Below are 18,399 nucleotides of genomic sequence, written 5' to 3'. Positions count from 1 at the left end.
TTAGAAACAGCTTGAAATTCTGTTTTCAACGTCATAAATCAAAGGGAGAGATACGATTAACCAGACTTCTTTTCGATCTGGAAGAATGAGTAAATGAACGGCAGTCGTTGTAAATGTTTGGCAGCTGGGCGTGTAAACATGTCACAGGAAATACACCTCCGGCAGCGTCAGTGTGACTGTATTGGTACATTTGCATAGAAGCTGGCTGACAAAGAAGCAGGCGAGAGGCGTTGTCGCGTAGCGCCAGCTTTGTCCCTGCCGCATCCGACATCCAGGCTCCCCAGTCACTCGGAAACGCGACGTTGGGAAGCAAGACAACCTTTGGAAATTTTGCCCAAAGTTGTTACTGATTAATTTTTAGATGTGTAGCAATCAGGGGGGAAAGTAGTTCAAACTTTATGTTCAAAAATACAATTGTTCGAATCAAACAGGATCATCGGCCTATATAAAAAGAAAGCACCGCCCCTCCGTAGTGTACCGGCAAACATTGCTAGTTCCTGACGAGGCTCGACTTCCTGTGACCACTACAGTTCTGGAACGGGATCCACTCAACTTCATGAGGCTACATGAGCAGCTGCTTGATAACCCAAATCGCGAAATTGACACACAACGATGCAAAGTAGCTTACAACAGGCTGGAATCAGCTAAATATTATTGTTGTAAAACAAGAAATGAATAAAAAACAACTACGAGAGGGCATTATTCACGCATGGTGCTGTATTTACGTAGAGTTTGTCTCTGACGAAAACTTTGGAGACATTACGGTACATTTGCATAACGTTAGTTCTCGATGCGTGTGTCAGTTAACGAACTCACTTTGTGAAAGGAGTAATAAAGGATGACAATACTTTCTGTGTGTAGCATCAGTCATAAGCCATAACATTCATATGTGCAGCAAAAGATACGTTGACGTTACTGTTTATAACGTTTAAAGGAAAAACAAGGTGAAAACTCTAACTAGCATTTTATATCAGGGACTAAAATTGTGTAATAAATTACCAGAGGAAATAAAATGTAAGGAGCGATCAAAATGTTCCCGTTGGAGGGCATTGATGCAACGTATATGCAATTCAGCGTGAGTTCGATGCGGGTATATAAGCACCGACATGTAGACAAGGGGTTAAGTGCGACCTTCGAACGGAAACTGTTTGATCGACCCTTATAAATAACTAAATTAGATTCATATAAAAAGGCAGTAAAAAAGTACCTCTTAAATGATGCCTATTGCACTATTAAAGAAAATAATCTCCATGTCACATTACAATCTTCGTTCTCATTTTTTAACAGGAAAATCATGAACCAAAGACCTGTACTGCACTATATTAATATCTCACCGTCTTTGTTAGCTTAACATCACACTCGGCAAAGGGGGATTCTGAATCAGTTTTTCAGACAGGCAGAAGGGAAGATATGGAGATGTAACAAGTGCGAGGCAGCTTGGTTGTAGTCCTGAAGTCATCTGAAAGTGTGTGCAGTGATAAATGTTGAGAAACTCAATGAACAATGTACAGATATTTTTTATGTTAGCAAACTTATTTGTTCCAAGTATTTATAATCAATAAGGCGTGATGCACTGGGTATAAACCGAAAGAGGTAGCGTATTTATTACTATACTAGTCTCGGATTCTGGAAAACAGATATTCATGCTGTGTCCTGTTATTCTGGTTTAGGTTTTCTGTGGTTTTCCTAAATTATTTCGGGGATGGTTTCTTCAACAAGGACACGGCCGACCATCTCCCCTATGCTCATTAAACACGTCTGTGTATCCTCCCAGCAGAGGTGCTTCATAGACCTCGCCCAGACAACGTTATCTGTATATACTGTATTTCTGTGTCTGTATGTATTACTTGATTTTCCTTTTATTTAGCAGACAAGTTATATATCACTGTAGAATTATCCCTGGATGAATAAATCACTATATTATAGTAAAACGGAGCGACCCCACGTATCTTATTGGAAGTGAATTGGCAAGAGTACGGTCAGGAAAAGAAATGCCGGACTCTTCCTCATCTGTAGCTTTCTAAGGAAGCATGAGTTAAAAGGCAACTTATGAAAGCTATCCTTCAGTATTATTCTCTGTCTACGATACTCTTCAAGGAGGAACGGCGGCAGAAAATGAAAGTTTCATGGATCAGCTGCGCGACCTCGGGTAGGTTTGTTTTCGGCACAAGGTCGCTATATAAACACACAACGAACTCCACCGGGAGAACAAGAGCGAGGGTTCGCAGTGGACTCATATGCGAAAGAAGCGGAGCTCAAAGTCCTGCGCGGCCATCCTGATTCGGGATTTTGTCGATCACTTTAACTCGCTCACGCTGGCGCTGTGAATTGCGTTTCCCTCGCTGTGGGGCGGCGGGCGTATTCGTGCTTTCCTCTGTCTGGCGGTGATACTTTTCCTGTTTCTCGCCGTGGGACGGCGGTCGTATTCAAACGCCCTACGCAACTATTTTAATGTATTGAACTTTTCTTTTTAAAACCACGGGAGATCACATAAAATAATTTTCCACTAAATTAATCACAAATTGTGTGATAGCTTATTTGTTCAGAAAGCTCTCTCGTTGAAGGGTCAAACAAAATTGAATTCCGACATGTTCGCTGCGCCTGGGTGATAGGTAATACATCACACGTTATTGTATTGCCAGTGGCTTAACTGGTAGAGTCGACCGTGAACCACCGCTGGTGCACGCCGTTCAATGGGAGGATCTAGTGTCAGTCACCAGTGGTACACGCCGGCGTGAAAGTGTTAAACAAAATCCAGAATAGTTCCGTGAAAAGGCTTGTGACCTATTTATTCTACTCATGTTCTGCAACATATTTTATGAAACTGACGACTTATAAGAACCTCTCAGAAGAAGGAAGTCTCACAACATGCATAATTTTACCAGATAAAATTAGAGAAGTTTAGACATACAAAGAAGTAACACATGAAATAATTTTTATTGCGCAGGAGCCGTGTGTGAAAGAGCAAGAGTAAGAGCAAAAGTAGTGCTCTCTGCCATATACACTCAAGTCTGTGAAAACTACTACACCGAAAAATACACATGATTAAAATGAATAGCACATATTAGATACATGGGAATATATAAATGACTGCGATCACCGACCTATAAATCATTTGTGACTTTAAAAATATGGGATGGTGGGTAGCCCTACATGCTGCAATCAGAGTTGCATAATGTAGTGGGACGAAAGCAAAGAGAACTTGGAAAAGTACTTAGGAAAATTCGTTCTTCCGTCCACGTGATTTATTACTAAACCTCAAAACATCGGCAGTACTTCCTGAAGCACCGTGAGGAAAAGTTACACATCACCTTATCCCGTACACGCAAGATGAAAAACAATAGTCCCGTTGTTCTAGGAAGAAAACGTGCCCATCCCTCTTAGCCAGTGATGTGCCCGGCTATCACTCTTAGTGTTCTACAGTGTGACGACAATGCAGGCTACAGGACTGTAGTCTCCACGATAGCGTCCAACATCAGCCAAGACATTATGACCTTCTGCTTAGTAGCGTACTCTTCCACGTTTGGAACGCAATATAGCAGCGGTTCTGTGTCGCATGGCTTGGTCAAGTCCTTAAATAGATTTCCGGAGGTATGTGCCATCATATTTATTTGCACAGGTCACGCAATTCCCATAAACTAAATGCCGGTATTATTGGGTACGGAACTGGCGCCCGATTGCGTCCCAGACATGTTCCACCGGGTTCAAATTAAGGGAATATGATGTCCAAGACATCAAAGTAAGTTCACTATCATGTTCCTCAAACCACTGTAGCACGGTTATTGGTTTGTGAAATTTACAGTTATCCTGCTGGTAGACGCGGTCGCCGTCGCGGGAGACATGTAGATGTAGATGGTGTGCAACAAAGTTCACATAATTCACAGCTGTCATACTGCCTTAGATTACTACCGAAGGTTCCACGGGAGCCCATGTGAATGCCCCTCATAGCATAATACTGCCTCCACCGGCCTGCGTTCGTGGCGCGGTGCATGTTCCGACTAGCCGTTCGCCTGGATGGCGGCGTATCCGGACGCAACCGTCGACCAGGTGTAACAAGAAACGTTATTCTTGCGACCAGGCAACGCGTTTCCATTGTTTCACGGTCCGGTCTCGATGACCTCGTGCCTAATGCAGTCGTAATTGACGATGTCGTTGGTCAACGTTTGAACATGTGCGGATCGTCCGCTGCGGACCCCCGTGGACTATAGTGTCCGATAAACAGTGTCCTCTTAAACACTTTTGCCTGCACCAGCATTGTATTCTGTCATCAAATCTACCACAGATCGCCGTCTGTCCTGGGTTACAGAGCGGAAAAGCCTCCGATCACCACGTTCTCTGATGAGGGTTGTACTTCCAACACCTACATCTTTACCAACCAGAACGTGAGTGACGCTAATCATGTGGATTTGTGGTCTGAAGTATGTTCTCGTGCTTACGAACAGATGCAATGGCATGCAAAGCAACAGTTCAGCCGGCAACAGACAACTCTAAAACGTTAAGGCAGCCAAGTACACTGCTTTTGCAATGCCCCAGCGTCGAGCCAACACTTTTAACCGCACTTTCTGGTGCGTTTACTCCACACAAAGTAAATGGCAGTCGTTCCGTGTTGTGTCCAGAATCAACCTTTCATTCTTTTTCGGTGTGCGCGGTAAGTAGAAACTCCCTGGCACATTAGAACTGTGTGCCGGACCAGGATTTGAACCGAGGATGTTGCATTTCATGGGCAGTTATTCGGGCTTGGAAAGCTCAGTCGGTATAGCGTCTTCCACCAAAGGCAAGGTTCTGGGTTCGAGTCCCGGTCCAGCACACAGTGTTAATCGGCTGGGAAGTTTTACCCCGTGTTATGGTTCCACACGCACACATCAATGTAGAAACATCACTTCTTATAGCGAACGAACTGTCATGGTGTAAGAAACTCATTTCCCGAGGCAGATCATTCTGCCCCGTTATAGCTCTGCGGATTTTGACTTCAAGGGGACATACAGGCATCTTTCGGATCGTCACTGAGCTTGCCGTTACAATGGCGAGGTCAGGTCACTGCAGAGCCCATACGCAGGCCTTCCGTCTTAACTCCTTACTGCTGGTCTACCTCAGGGAAGCGTCTTGGCTCCACTTCTCTTCAACATTTATACCAACGACCAGCCATTGACCCCAGGCACAAGGAGATTTTTAAATGCAGATGACCTAGCCCTTGGTACGCAGAGCTCATGCTTTGAAAGAGTGGAAAGAAACCTGACAACAGCACTTAGAACACTGTCAAGCTACTACAAACGGAACCAGCTCAGACCAAACTCTTCGAAGACACAAGTGTGTGCCTTTCATTTAAGGAACAGGGAAGCTAATCGTGAGCTACATATTGCGTGGTCAGGCATCCAACTCCAGCATCATCACGCATCTAAATACTTGGGAGTCACTCTCGATAGAACTCTGACATTCAAAACTCACTGCAAGAACACCAAAATGAAAATCTCCGCTCGAAACAACCTAATTCGCAAACTAGCGGGGACACAGTGGGGATCACATCACAAACTATTCGCTGTTCTGCAATGGCACTGTGCTTTTCTACTGCTGAATATGCTTCTCCAGTCTGGTACAGGTCATCTCATGCCAGACAAGTAGACATTGCTCTCAACGAAACCTGGAGGTTGATCACAGATTGCTTAAGACCTACCCCAACTGATAAGCTCTACTGCCTGGCTGGAATAGCGCCACCATGGGTACGCAGAACAGTGGCTGCCAACAAGGAGAGACTGAAAGTGGAACAGGACAGTGCCCATCCACTGCACGGATATAATCCACCACAGCAACGGCTGAGATCGCGAAAGAGGTTCCTGAGAACATCCGAGAAGCTCACCATTTCACCAGAGAAGGCAAGGCTGGAGTTATGGAAGAAGTCGACGCCTCACCTGCAGACGCCAGAAGCTGAAGAACTACCACCTGGATACAACGAGAGCTGGCTGGTGTGGAAATCTTTAAACAGATTACGATCAGGAGTTGGACGATCCAGAGACAACCTGAAGAAATGGGGCTTCATAACAGAAGATACGTCCTGTGACTGTGGACAAGAACAAACCACAAGCCACATGCTCCAGTGCCTTTTGTGCCCTACATCCTTCACGAAGATTGATCTCCTGCAAGCCACTCCAAGCGCCTTGGAGGTTGCAAAGTATTGGGCACATGTAATATAAATACAATTTGTATATATATATATATATATATATATATATATATATATATATATATATATTGATGTGTATGGCTACTGTAAATTTGTATGTCTCTGACTCGAGAATAAAATAAACTGCTGGTTCACTATTCTACTTGCCCTCCGAGTTTGCATTGATTGTTTCTCGTTCTTACAACTTCACAAACGCTAATTTTCCATACTATAATTTGTGCAGTATGTATTTTGAGGCCGATGCATTGGAAGTGAAGTGTGATTTCCAGGTCCAAAAGAGAAACAGGATCAACTGCTACCTTGTTAGGTCTCTGACCTTCACATTATGGTCCACTTGGCTTCTGATTTTGATAAAGTACGATCTGTAATCATCTTTTGTGCATGCAGCAGACACGTAAGTTAACGAGGGCAGCGAGTGTACGTTGCCGTGCGATTTTGTGTCTAAGTGCCAAAGAAGCGGGTGACAGTTCGAGACCTGGGGTCAGACTGATACCTTATCACTCCATATGTTGTGGAGCGTCTGCGCGTCGACTTGGCATCGTAGGCACGGCAAAATGGAGCAGACTTAAGCGTGTTCTCTCTGCTACTTCAGACGATCAGCTCTGCTGTCCTTGAGGTGTTTGCCACATTGTCTCACATTAGCAGCTGGAGAGCTGTATTCTTTAAATTTCTTCTAAGGCGTTGCCGGACATGATCGCTCAGTTTTGCAGTTATCCAAAAAATAATTTTCTTCAATGCAGGGTACGATAAAGATGGTGAACCGCCCGGATAGGAGAGGGTGTTAAAGCGCCGCTTCCGGGACAGGGGGTGGGGGGGGGGGTGCGCCGGCCCCAGATCGAAGCCTCCCGGCGGGTTAACCCCCGCATCCTACTAGATGAATACCGGACTGGTACCTGCGCAGTGTCACAAGACATTAGCTAGTGAAACTAAGAAAAGGGAAAGTAAGGAAAGGAAGACAACTTTTTGAGAGATACTCATTTCCAAATTCGGCTGTTATGCGTAATGAAAAAATTGCAGCTTGTTCACAGTAATGATAGGCTTACGCTGGATAATAACGAGAGCTCCTCACCAGGCCTCGAAGGCCCAAGGAATGTGTACCAGCCTCCGTGTCATCTTCTGCCTTGCGGCATAATGTAGATGCGGTATGGAGGGGCATGGGGTCAGCACACCACTCTCCCGGCCGTTTTTCAAATTCTCAAGACCGCGGAGCCGCTACTATTCGGTCAAGTAGCTCCTCATCTGGCATTACGAGGCTGAGCGCATCCCATATCAGTCCTCTAACCAAGTAAAAATCCTTGGCAGTACTGGGAATCGAACCCGAGTCCTCCGCATAGCAGTCCTCTACCTTGACACTGTATAAGTAACGTTAATTCGTCAATATCTTAATTAAATCTTTTCTTTTTAAACAGAATTGCCATATCTGTGTACCTAACTCTCACTGATACATAGCATACCACGAAGAATCACAGATTTTCATCCTTTAGTAGGAAAACCTCCTGCAAATTGACGTATCGTGTGCTTTCCCGAAGTTAACTGCTAGGGTTACATAGAACACGTCACTATCTCAACAACATTCAGTTGCACCAAAATATTCAAGTTCTTTTCTCTCTTCAGTTAAGCCAGGAAGAAAGACAAGTTAATGATTAACACCTCGACAATGTTAACATTAGAGCCGAAGCACTGCTCTGATGGAGAGGGAAGCGGGAAGACGACCAGCTGAAGGAACCCTCCTGGCATTACTTCGAGTTATTTAGCGGAACTACGAAACTTGCATCAGAATGGCCAAACGGGTGTTTGGATTCGGCGTCTCGTGCAAACAAGTCTGATGTCTTAACTACTGTGTAATATCACGTGATTACACATTTCGACTGATTGGCATTCAGCGCGGACCAACAGGACGTAAGACTGATTTGCTCAAGTGTTCCGCAGGTACTAGCAGTAAGGACGAAGACTGATTATCTACGTGTATATCTTGCAAACACAACGGTTACAACAGAGGTTTACAGAATATATTTCACCTGATGACACGCTAAAGTTATACTTCTGCCAGATCTCATACGTATGAAATTACGTTTCCTAATATCGCATAAGATATAGTCCGAGTGAGGATGCACATTATTTAAGGCACTGGTCTCGTGTAAGCGATAATAAAAGCTGAAATCTCCATCCGACAATTCTCATTTAATAAAATTTTTGTTGGTTCCATGAATTATTTGTGACGGATGCCAGCCTGGTTCCCTAAATAGTCCGCCAACACTTTCATACTTTCCATCTGAGCGAGAGTCTGGTCACTAAAAACCTTGATGTCTGTGGTACGTCTAACAGTCTACCTTTGTATGATGTGCCTGAATGTACGGATGTGGATGCTATGTAATTATTGCCTTCACGACACATGATATGTGTAACAGTGTGTTGTTCAGAAACAGGACAAGTTATTATAAGAATCGAATGAGATGGCACAGAGATTAAGAGGTTGGACTGGGAACAGCCAAGTGCAAATGCATGCCCGGTATCTATATTTAGCCTCTCCATCACTGATATTCTTCTTGATCCTTATATTATCCAAGATGGTGCTTCCTCTCTAATCATCGTGTCGTTCGTGGAACTTTCAGCTTTAATTTTCCCCAACAATAATTTTTATTGCGCAGTATGATGTGTGCTCACAGCAGTAACCATCGCTTATTCACGCTTGCACATATCCGAGTGAACGGAATCGATGAGTAACTGAGGAACATTTTGCTGTTAAACTCCATCGTGGAATAGCAGTGAGGTGCTGACCTAGCTACAGTTCGTGTGCCCGTGGAATCCCCAGATACGTGTACAAGGCCGGGCAGCACGCTGACCGCGACATTGAACTGATGCTCTCAGCTTGAACATGCTGAACTCTGTGACGACAACCAAACGAGGCTGCTCATAGCTAAGACAATGGACTCGCATTTGGAAGGGAGGCGGTTAAAATCTCCGTCCCGCTATCCAGATTTAGGTTTTCTGTGGTTTCCCAAAATCGCTTAATGCAAATGTCACCATAGTTCCTTTGAAAAGAACACAGCAGATTTCCTTCCCCAGGCACAGCTTGTGCTCCGTGTAGAGTTGCAAAACTACCGTGGACTTAGGTAGACCGTCGTAGTACCCGTAGACTGCGGTAGTTTTCCTGGTAGTTTTGGTCAGTTAAGTTCGCAACCGCGTTACCTGTACGTTGTTAGGTATGCTGCACACCTATCGGGCATTGTCTCGTTTCGATCGCTTTGTATGCGTATGCGATCAGTGTCGTACTAGATTCCCCTAGAGACCGGAAGCGGTGAGCCTTCTAGAAACTGAGAGAGGATATATAAAGGGCCATGTAACCTAGTGAAAATTTAGGTTCCACATAGTTATCTTGCTGTCTGTTACTTGTAAAAGCTAAATTGAAAATCCCAATGTTTAATTCAGGTTTTATTCGAAAATTGTTGATTTGTTACGTGAAACAAAGGGGTGTTGTAGTAAAAATAAAAAAAATATATATCATACAGGTATTTCATAAAGCTATAGAAAAAGCAAAGTTACACAAAAAAGATGAAATTTAAAAAAAAAAAGACGGAAACATCAAACGTCGCTTCAACACTTTGTCGAGCTTATATAAAATACGTTTCTGTTATTCACAAGCACGTTTAGTACTTCTTAATAATAACAGGAAACTCTTACTTTTCATCATGATGAAGAACGTTCTAATGAGTAAACAGTAACAACAATATTTATATACATTTTTATGTTCGTGCGTGTAAACTATACTTGCATCAGAAGTAAGCGCTTTGGTTACCTGAAAGCGCAGATGTTACGCAATCAACTAGTTTTTATTACTTATAAAATTCAGTTTATATTTTGTAAGGATATAAGATACACGGTAGACTAACAATGAACGAAGTGCGGTTCTAATTACGTGCAAAACAAACAAATAAACAAACAAACACACAAAAAACAAAGAGAAGTCGTCGGCTCTAGGTTCCTCTCCCGCACACTCATTTATATTTTTTCCTTACCAATGCTACCTTCTGTGATGACGAACATCTGCATCTAAAAAAAAATGAAAGAAACTACGATCGCACCAGACAACAGCACAAATGTAAAAATTTAATGTTGATCGATTCCATGCCTATACCTTCGAGAATATAAATAAGAATTTTTGAAGATCAGTATGTCTGCACTCCTGTCAACACTTATTTCTAGGAACACCATGAGACTATCAGCATAATATTTCAAGAAGTTCTGTCACTCGATGTAGAAGGGCAGTATCTTATCGTTATATCACCAGGACATTCACCATCGCTCGAAGTAAGTAGAAGCCATTTTCACGAAGACGGCTAGGAGCAGTCTAGCGCTGACATTCTACGTTCTATTTCTGCTGTCTGTTTTGACCATTTGTGTGTTAAAGTTCACGATCGTCTCTAAGCAGAGTTACTCACGAACGGCTCTATTCTTGTCTTATTGTAATAACACCTGTTTCCAGATGACTAGTCCATATTAGTGAAAGTTTACTTTAGGGACTCTCTAAACACATTCCCTTTCTCATATTATGTCTAAGCAACTTTTTTTAAACTACTGCCTCATTATGCCACTCATTGCGATGTATTGTGTTATTAACACATAGCACCATCTCTAGTTGTACCGAAGTGAACAGTAACACCGAGTCTTAGTAATCTGTGTGGTTCCAGTACCTGAAAATTGACCTGCTTCCCATTCACCTGTCTCTGGTAAGTGTAATGCTACTTTTTTTCTTAGTGTGGTCGTAGTCGTCGTCGTCGTAGTAGTAGCAGTAGCAGTTGTTATCGTTATTGTTGGTTATTTTATATTATTATAAAGCCAGTCATAGACCACAAATGTTTATCAATCAGATTATTAATTTCAGTCAACGATGACCCTCTTCAGATCTGAGTAAATGCAGTATGCTTCACAATTCGTGTCACTGTGTATTTTGATGGTACAGTCACATTAATTGGCCCCACAAACTTCATCACAGAATCACTTGTATGGCCAATTAACGTGACTATTCCACAAAAATATGCACTCACACGAATTGTGTAGTGTACTGGATTTACTCAGATATGTAGATGCTCATCGTTGACCGAAATTAATATCCTGATTGAGAAACATTTGTGGTCCGTAACTGGAATGGATTTATAATAAAATAGAATAAACAATTCCTGGGACGCTGGAGAGCCTTACTACAACTATGTCGCAACTCGTGTTATTTTTATTGTTGTAATGGTTGTAATAAGTATCTGGACTCCAAGCAACCACATATACTATATAGATCTTCCTGACAGATTAAAACTGTGTGCCAGACCTAGACTCGAACTCGGTCCGGCACACAATTTTAATCTGTCAGGAAGTTTAATATCAGTGCACACTCTGCTGCAGAGTGAGAATCTCACATATACTATATGTTCCTTTGATATAACAGGATATCTTGACTGATCCCCTAATTATCTTGATCATGATTTAGACCTCTCTCGAGTCATCTAATGGTTCGTAGGAGCTATTTTGTCCAGTGTACGCCTGTATTTAGTATATATTAGTTGGTTTTCTTTTCGTCAGCTCAAACAGGAGTATTAAAATTCGTCTGCCACGTTAATATAATTGTGATTCACATATTTATAACGTGCCCCAAATCTTGCCCGTAATGTAACTAAATATACTGTTGCATGCAGATGACAGCGCTAAACCTATTGTTAGAACCATAAGGAGATATAATTCACCCACGAAAGTGCGCGGAATCTTCTTTAATGTTGTTAATAGATCTGGAGCCTTTAGCATGTGGATTAAACGGAGGCACAAAGAAGATGCAAAGAAGAACTGAACGGTTTGCCATGGGTTTCATCGTCACAGAAAAGTTAAACGAACTGCATTACGACACGCTATAAGAAAGACGTTATGCACCACAGAGAACCTTATACTCAAATTTATGATAGTCGGCATTCTAGTCCCAGGCAAGAAACTTATTACTTCCTGCAATATACGTCCCCTTTCCTGATGACAATAACAATAAAATTACAGAAACTCTGGCTCATGCAGAGGAGTATGGTCATACGTTCTTCTGCCACCCTATCCAAGAAATAGGACAAAAAGTAGTAAAATGACTCTTTTTACACCATACACTATCCACCACACGCCTTACGGTAACTTGCAAAGTACCAATGTAGAGTTGTTCGTTCCGTTTTTACATTTTAGGATTTATACCTTTCTTTAATTCCACTAATAAAGTGCTTTGACAGTGCCGTACTATATGTCGTTTTCAATATAATAAAGAAAGATAAAGACATCGGTGGCATTTAAAAGGGGACAGTAAGTAACTTTCGAGCTCCAAACTTTAGGCATGAGACATCGGGGAAGAGATTAGCCGAACTGTCTTGCGATCGTCTTGAGGAAGAGGATTTCACCCTGGCGCGGAATAGGCGTGAAGGCCCACAAGGAGCGACACCAGGAAATAGCCTCAGTCATCCACAGTTTCTCATCGATATTCATATCGTATCGAGAGAGTCCACTTTGTCTCCTCTGCTACGCCTACGATCGTGTTGTGGCCTTCTTGTATTCTTCCGTTGTTCGCAATGTCCGTATTTTTCAAAGCTCCAGCTTTGCTTTACTATACATCCACCAGCGAACGTGATAATTTTATATGAATGTAGCGTTCAGTTTCTGCTCTCTGTTTTTTCGCAAACGGTAACTGATTACAGCTACAGGACAGTTGCAGTGTGTACAATGCCGTTAAGTAATTGATTAAATGTGGTGGAGTTGTGTGTGGCAGATGAAGACTGTGGGAGAGTGCGTGCTTTCCACGGAGGGGCCTACGCGTCAGCACGCTGCGTCAGCCCTCTCCTAATCATTTGTAATTACTCCGACACGTCTCGAGCGGGTACTCGGAAGGAGCCTGCATGTGGAGTACGCACACTGTTTCTGATAGTTGAGATGATATTATCTCATGTTCTGGGGAGAAATATCGACCAGCTGTATAGAGGCACTAGGAGTGTTTTGAAACGTTCGAAATAAAGGCTCTTCATTACCCTCCTCAACAGCGGTCCCCAAGCAGAATTTAGATCTGATAGCAAGTTGAAGTTAGTTACAATGAATTGTCAAGTGTCAGACAGAGTCGACTGTGTACTGCAACATATCTGCAGTCTAAGAGAAGAGCACGCAATATACGATGTGCAAAGAGCGAAATAGAAATTCAGTACTAGTGTCAAGTACATCAAGTATGGACAACGTTGCAGGTAGGTGCGGATCCAGGGTTCTGTCTAGGAGGGGGGAAGGGGGGGGGATGGCAAAAGGGGGGGGGGTGCAGTCTGTTAAGGACCCCACACATGAGCGACGGATGACAGCGATACGTCGAATGCGATATCGCTGCGATCGATCTCTCGACTCCACCGTGACATACACGAGCGATTTGCCGAACAATCTCAACCTGTATTGCGAGCAGCACGGTGAGGTCAAGACCTGCAGTGGAAAGTGAACTGCTTTTAGCAGATGTTGCAGTTGATCTCCGTATCCCTACGAATACTTGCAAAAAATAAGTACAAGAACTGGAACTGTAATTTGTTAAATTTTTTTTGAAACCCTTTTCTTGGGAACTGTGGTTTCCTTTACAGAATATATATTTAATTTTTCACTGACACCAACTGGATTGTGTCCATCTTTCCAGTGAGCTAATATAATCTGTTTTTCTTTATTAGTCCTGGATTGTTTTTTTTTTATTAGTCTTATAGTTTAACTGCAAGTATTTTCACAATTTGTTTGCAATCTCGACATGTCTATAGAGATGTTGTCAACATCATTCCCACTGATTACCACTACTCTTGTTATAAATTGCATGAGGGAGAGTTAGATTATATGACGTGACAGCTTACTTGAGTATAGCTTTGTAATCGATTTTCCCTGAACATTTAAATTAAAATGACCTTTAACATTATAGTAGTTCCGTTTAGAAGTTAAAACTTTAATAACGCTGTAATTTTTTCATAAATAACTTCAGATCACCCTGTGGAGTCAACCGTATCGCGACTATCACTATGAACTTCCCATCATTTCTACTTCTATAGCACAAGCTTTAAAATGCTAATCACTGGAAAATCGGAGGGTGTATACTACTTCTTAATATAAATGGCAGTTCCAGCCTCCATTTCTTGTAGTAGTTTGTGATCTCTGAATAATTATAAATTCTAATGTAAAGTTCTTACTCAATGTTGGCAAAGCGAAACGAATCAGAATTGCACAACCAGGCTTCATAACCAGAGAAACGAGTTGCGGCCATATTGCCACACATCGTTCCCTACCTGCCAAGCAGCAATACTGCAAGCAAGAATCACATGCTATCGATCAGATCGCCTGGGATTTCCATGCGATCAAATCGGTGATCAGCGACCTCCCTCCGAGATTTGCCCACACACGTCCGAACTACGAAGCGATCAGTCGCCCATGAGACGAATCGCTGCGCTCGTGTGTTGGTCCCTTTGCTGTTCCTCCCTACCGCCGCTCCCCCCCCCCCCCCCCTACCCAATGACGGTAAGTTACATTTCTTAGGGGGGGGGGGGGGGGCGGGGGGAGCGGCGGTAGGGAGGGACAGTAAGAGTCTGAGGCACCTATCCCCTCCTACCCTCCCCCTCCATCCCCTAAAAAATATAACTTATGTCACATCCACATTTAACATGCCACAGATACCTAGGATTTTAATAATAATAAAAATATTCGGTAACAGTCAAAACAGTAGCTCATATACAGAGAGCCAAACCAGAACACAAATAAAACGTCGAATTTTTTTTAACAGTTTTCGAACACTTTTTTAAAAAGTTGATTATAAGTCAATGCGACAAAGTTAACATAAAAAGACTCGATTTTCATTGTCAGCTGTTGTATGAGAGGTAGTAACAATGAGTATTGTTGCACAGATTGTATCCAGCACTGTCCTTTTTTTCAATAAGTACCGTTACGGAGATTATATCCAGCGGTGTCCATTCTTTAACTATATCTTGATTTGATTGAACTTGAAATGGTCAGTTGAGTAAAGCGTAGTCTTCTGCTATAAGTTTATTTAATGGTCGATGTTGCGCAATAATCTAAGTGCAGTGTCAACTAGATCTATGGGACAGTTTTTTTATGCGCTTATTTAAAGCAGTAATGTGTAATGAATAAAATTGAATACGTGCATGCTAATAATTCCTTAGGTCTGTTGCTTTATAACCAACGGAACTGCATTAGGTTGATGGATGTTTATAAGGAGACAGCTACTTTATTTTCAACAATCAAGAAATGGACTTCGGAGTTCAGCAAGTTCGTAAGTCTCTCGAAGATGCCGAAGACATACCAAAACTTCTACCACAGATGAAAACTTTGAGAAAGGACACGATGAGGCATCGTACGATCGAAGGCGAAAGATGTGCGAAATAGCTGAACATAGTGACGTTTGGGAAGAAAGAGTACATTACATTTCGCGCGAAAAGTTAACTGTGAGACACATCAGTGAAGAACGAGTGCCACAGATGTTGAATGCTACCACTGCAAAGGGTAAAAGGAAAAGTGGTGAATAATATGCAAATTTTCTTGAGGAAATTAAGTAAAGAATATGTGAAAAAATGTATGGATTGCAAAATTTAAAAAAATCACACTGCACCTGCCCAAGCAGGTGCTTTCGCAACACTGTAACCGCGGCATATGGAGTGCGAATTGTTGGAGTATCTACCCTGTTCCCCAGATTTGGCCATCTATGAGTTACACCTCGTGTCACATCTAAACAAATTTGTGATTTACAAACATTTTATTTTTATTTTTTATGTATTTATTTATTTGACCCGATCTAATTATGACCATCGGGACCTCTTACATCGGACTAGTGTTTTCCACATACAGTACTTGTTTTATATCATAGTTACCTAAGAAATAACAATTTTAATAAGACAAATATCACTCTAGCGATTTGAGTTTATATAGTGACAATGTAAGTAAATAATACCAACTATGACTTTTGGTCCAGTGAAAATGGCGAACATTCCAGAATCGAACTTCCGGCTTGGAACCTGCACGCTAGAAAAAGTTGACAAATTACATTGATCTGACTGCGGGTTATTTCGCAAAACAACTGTAACTGACCTAAGAAACACAGTTCTTTATGTTTACGCTGCAAAGTGTTGTCCTTGACCTCATACAGTGATCCCTGTAAAAGAACAAAGGTGGCTATATGAGTCATTTGTCTCAGGCAACGATGATTCTTTCGTCTGGAATTTAGACAACATTGATACAACAATAGTCGCCGATTTACCGCGTATTGCGTATTTTCTAGAATGACACTTCTAACCGTAGGCTTCCGAAGTTGTGTCACTTTGAACAATATACGAAGTTCTTATTTATTAACTACCTCCTAATATGAAAGAAACTGGAGTCAGCATGAGTGACAATGGTTATAGCTGGTGGTATCATAGGTAATCTCACTTACGCACGATATTTTTTCAACTCTCTCAAAATGCAGTGCAGTGCAAGTGAGAATTCTTCTCACTTATGTGAGCGAAGTACATGGAAATTTGCTACCAGGAAGGTGAGAACAGAGTAAACACTGTCTAGGTGGTATGAGCTACAGTCACTGTGTACTACATCTGGGACTAGCAGTGCAAATTATTCACATCAGAAATGTGGAGACGACTCACCTGTAGTGGGCAAGCGAGGCTGCAGGCGAGCGCAATGTTGTCTTCGCGGTGAGCGGCGGCGAGACGCACGGCGGCGGCGTGGGCGGGACCCACGCGCAGCAGCAACAGCAGGAGCGCCAGCAGCAGCGCCATGGCCTGGACTGCCACAGCGACGGCCGTCCCGCAACTGACTGCCCACTAGCCGCTGCGCGCCTCTGGAGTCTCCGCGCACCGCAGCGCCCCTACCGGCACGCTACACAAACACACTACACACTGCTCCTTAGCCTGTGTTGGAAGGTACAGCGGCATCCAAGCTCAGTTCTGAGGGGAGTCACAGGTATTGCTCTCCCCCTCCTCCCCGCCCCTCACCAACCACCCAAATACACTATGATGGTTCAAATCCCTGTCCGGCCGTTCAGATTTAGGTTTTCCGCGATTCACCTAAATCGATTAAGGCAAATTCCGGGATGGTTCTCTTTCAAACAACGCGGCTCATTTGTTTCTCCATCCTCCCTTAAGGGGGGGTAGGACGTGAAACGGGCCGACTTGGAGCAGGAGAGGCACCACAGTACATTTTAATTTACACTGTCTACACTTTTACAAATAAATTAATGAAACTCTATAAATGCTAGAAACGTAGGTTTGACTTTCCTTAATCTTTCTTCTAAGATAAGTCGTAAGGTCAGTATTGCCTCACGTGTTCCAATATTTCTACGGAATCCAAACTGATCTTCCCCGAGGTCGGCTTCTACCAGTTTTTCCATTCGTCTGTAAAGAATTCGTGTCAGTATTTTGCAGCTGCGACTTATTAAACTGATAGTTCGGAAATTTTCACATCTGTCAACACATGCTTTCTTTGGGATTGGAATTTCGAAAAACTGATCTTTAAAAAGTGATCCTTTAATTTTGTTGTGCAGTGTATTTGGAAGAAGGAAGGTTAGTGTTTACGTCCCATGTACGTCGAAATCATTAGAGATGGAAGACTAGCTCGGTTTAAGGGGGGTAAGACTCCAAACGGGCCGACTCGGAGCAGGAGAGGCACCACAGGACATTTTAATTGAGACTGTCAAATATTTATTTTTTTAAAAACAATTTACAATTTACAAATAAATTCATAAAACTCTATTAGCATGACAAGGAAGGATTCAGGATTCACACTCATGGCAGAGGAAGTTCGAAAACATAACAAAACAATTTTTTTACATGTGAAATTTTATCATTTTTTCACTTGGTATTAGCTGCATTTGTTGCTGTAGGTACATTTCTCTTCATAAGTAATACAGATTCTTCGATGAATTTTGCACAGCAAACAAACCATACTTACAGGTGTATGAAACTCTAGAATTTCCCAAATCTGTTAAAAACTGTGGTAAAAATTGAGATAATTAACTATAAAATTCGAGTTTTCTCTAAACACGAAGTTTAAAACGTAACAGCCCATTCATTTTTCCATAGATTAAATAAATTCTAGAGTTTCATACACCTGTAAGTATGGATTGTAAGCTGTGCAAAATTCATCGAAGAATCTCTCTTACTTATGAAGCAAAGTGTACCTATAGCAACAAATGCAGCCAACAGTAA

General features: G+C 42.3%; 1 protein-coding gene across 1 annotated transcript in view; it reads right to left on the bottom strand.

Annotated features, from left to right (window-relative positions):
- The window catches only part of LOC126470562 (proto-oncogene tyrosine-protein kinase ROS), a 564,149-nt gene extending 547,158 nt beyond the window's left edge, over positions 1 to 16,991 (bottom strand). The window contains exon 1 of the mRNA XM_050098499.1: positions 16,840 to 16,991. Within this exon, the coding sequence (XP_049954456.1) occupies positions 16,840 to 16,971 (132 nt within the window). The 5' untranslated portion in view covers positions 16,972 to 16,991. The remainder of the gene's footprint in view (positions 1 to 16,839) is intronic.
- Between the last annotated feature and the right edge of the window lie 1,408 nt (positions 16,992 to 18,399).

Source organism: Schistocerca serialis, chromosome 3 (genome assembly GCF_023864345.2).
Source record: "Schistocerca serialis cubense isolate TAMUIC-IGC-003099 chromosome 3, iqSchSeri2.2, whole genome shotgun sequence".
NCBI lineage: Eukaryota > Metazoa > Arthropoda > Insecta > Orthoptera > Acrididae > Schistocerca > Schistocerca serialis.
Note: the sequence above shows the minus strand (reverse complement) of the source record. Positions and strands in the feature narration are given on the sequence as shown.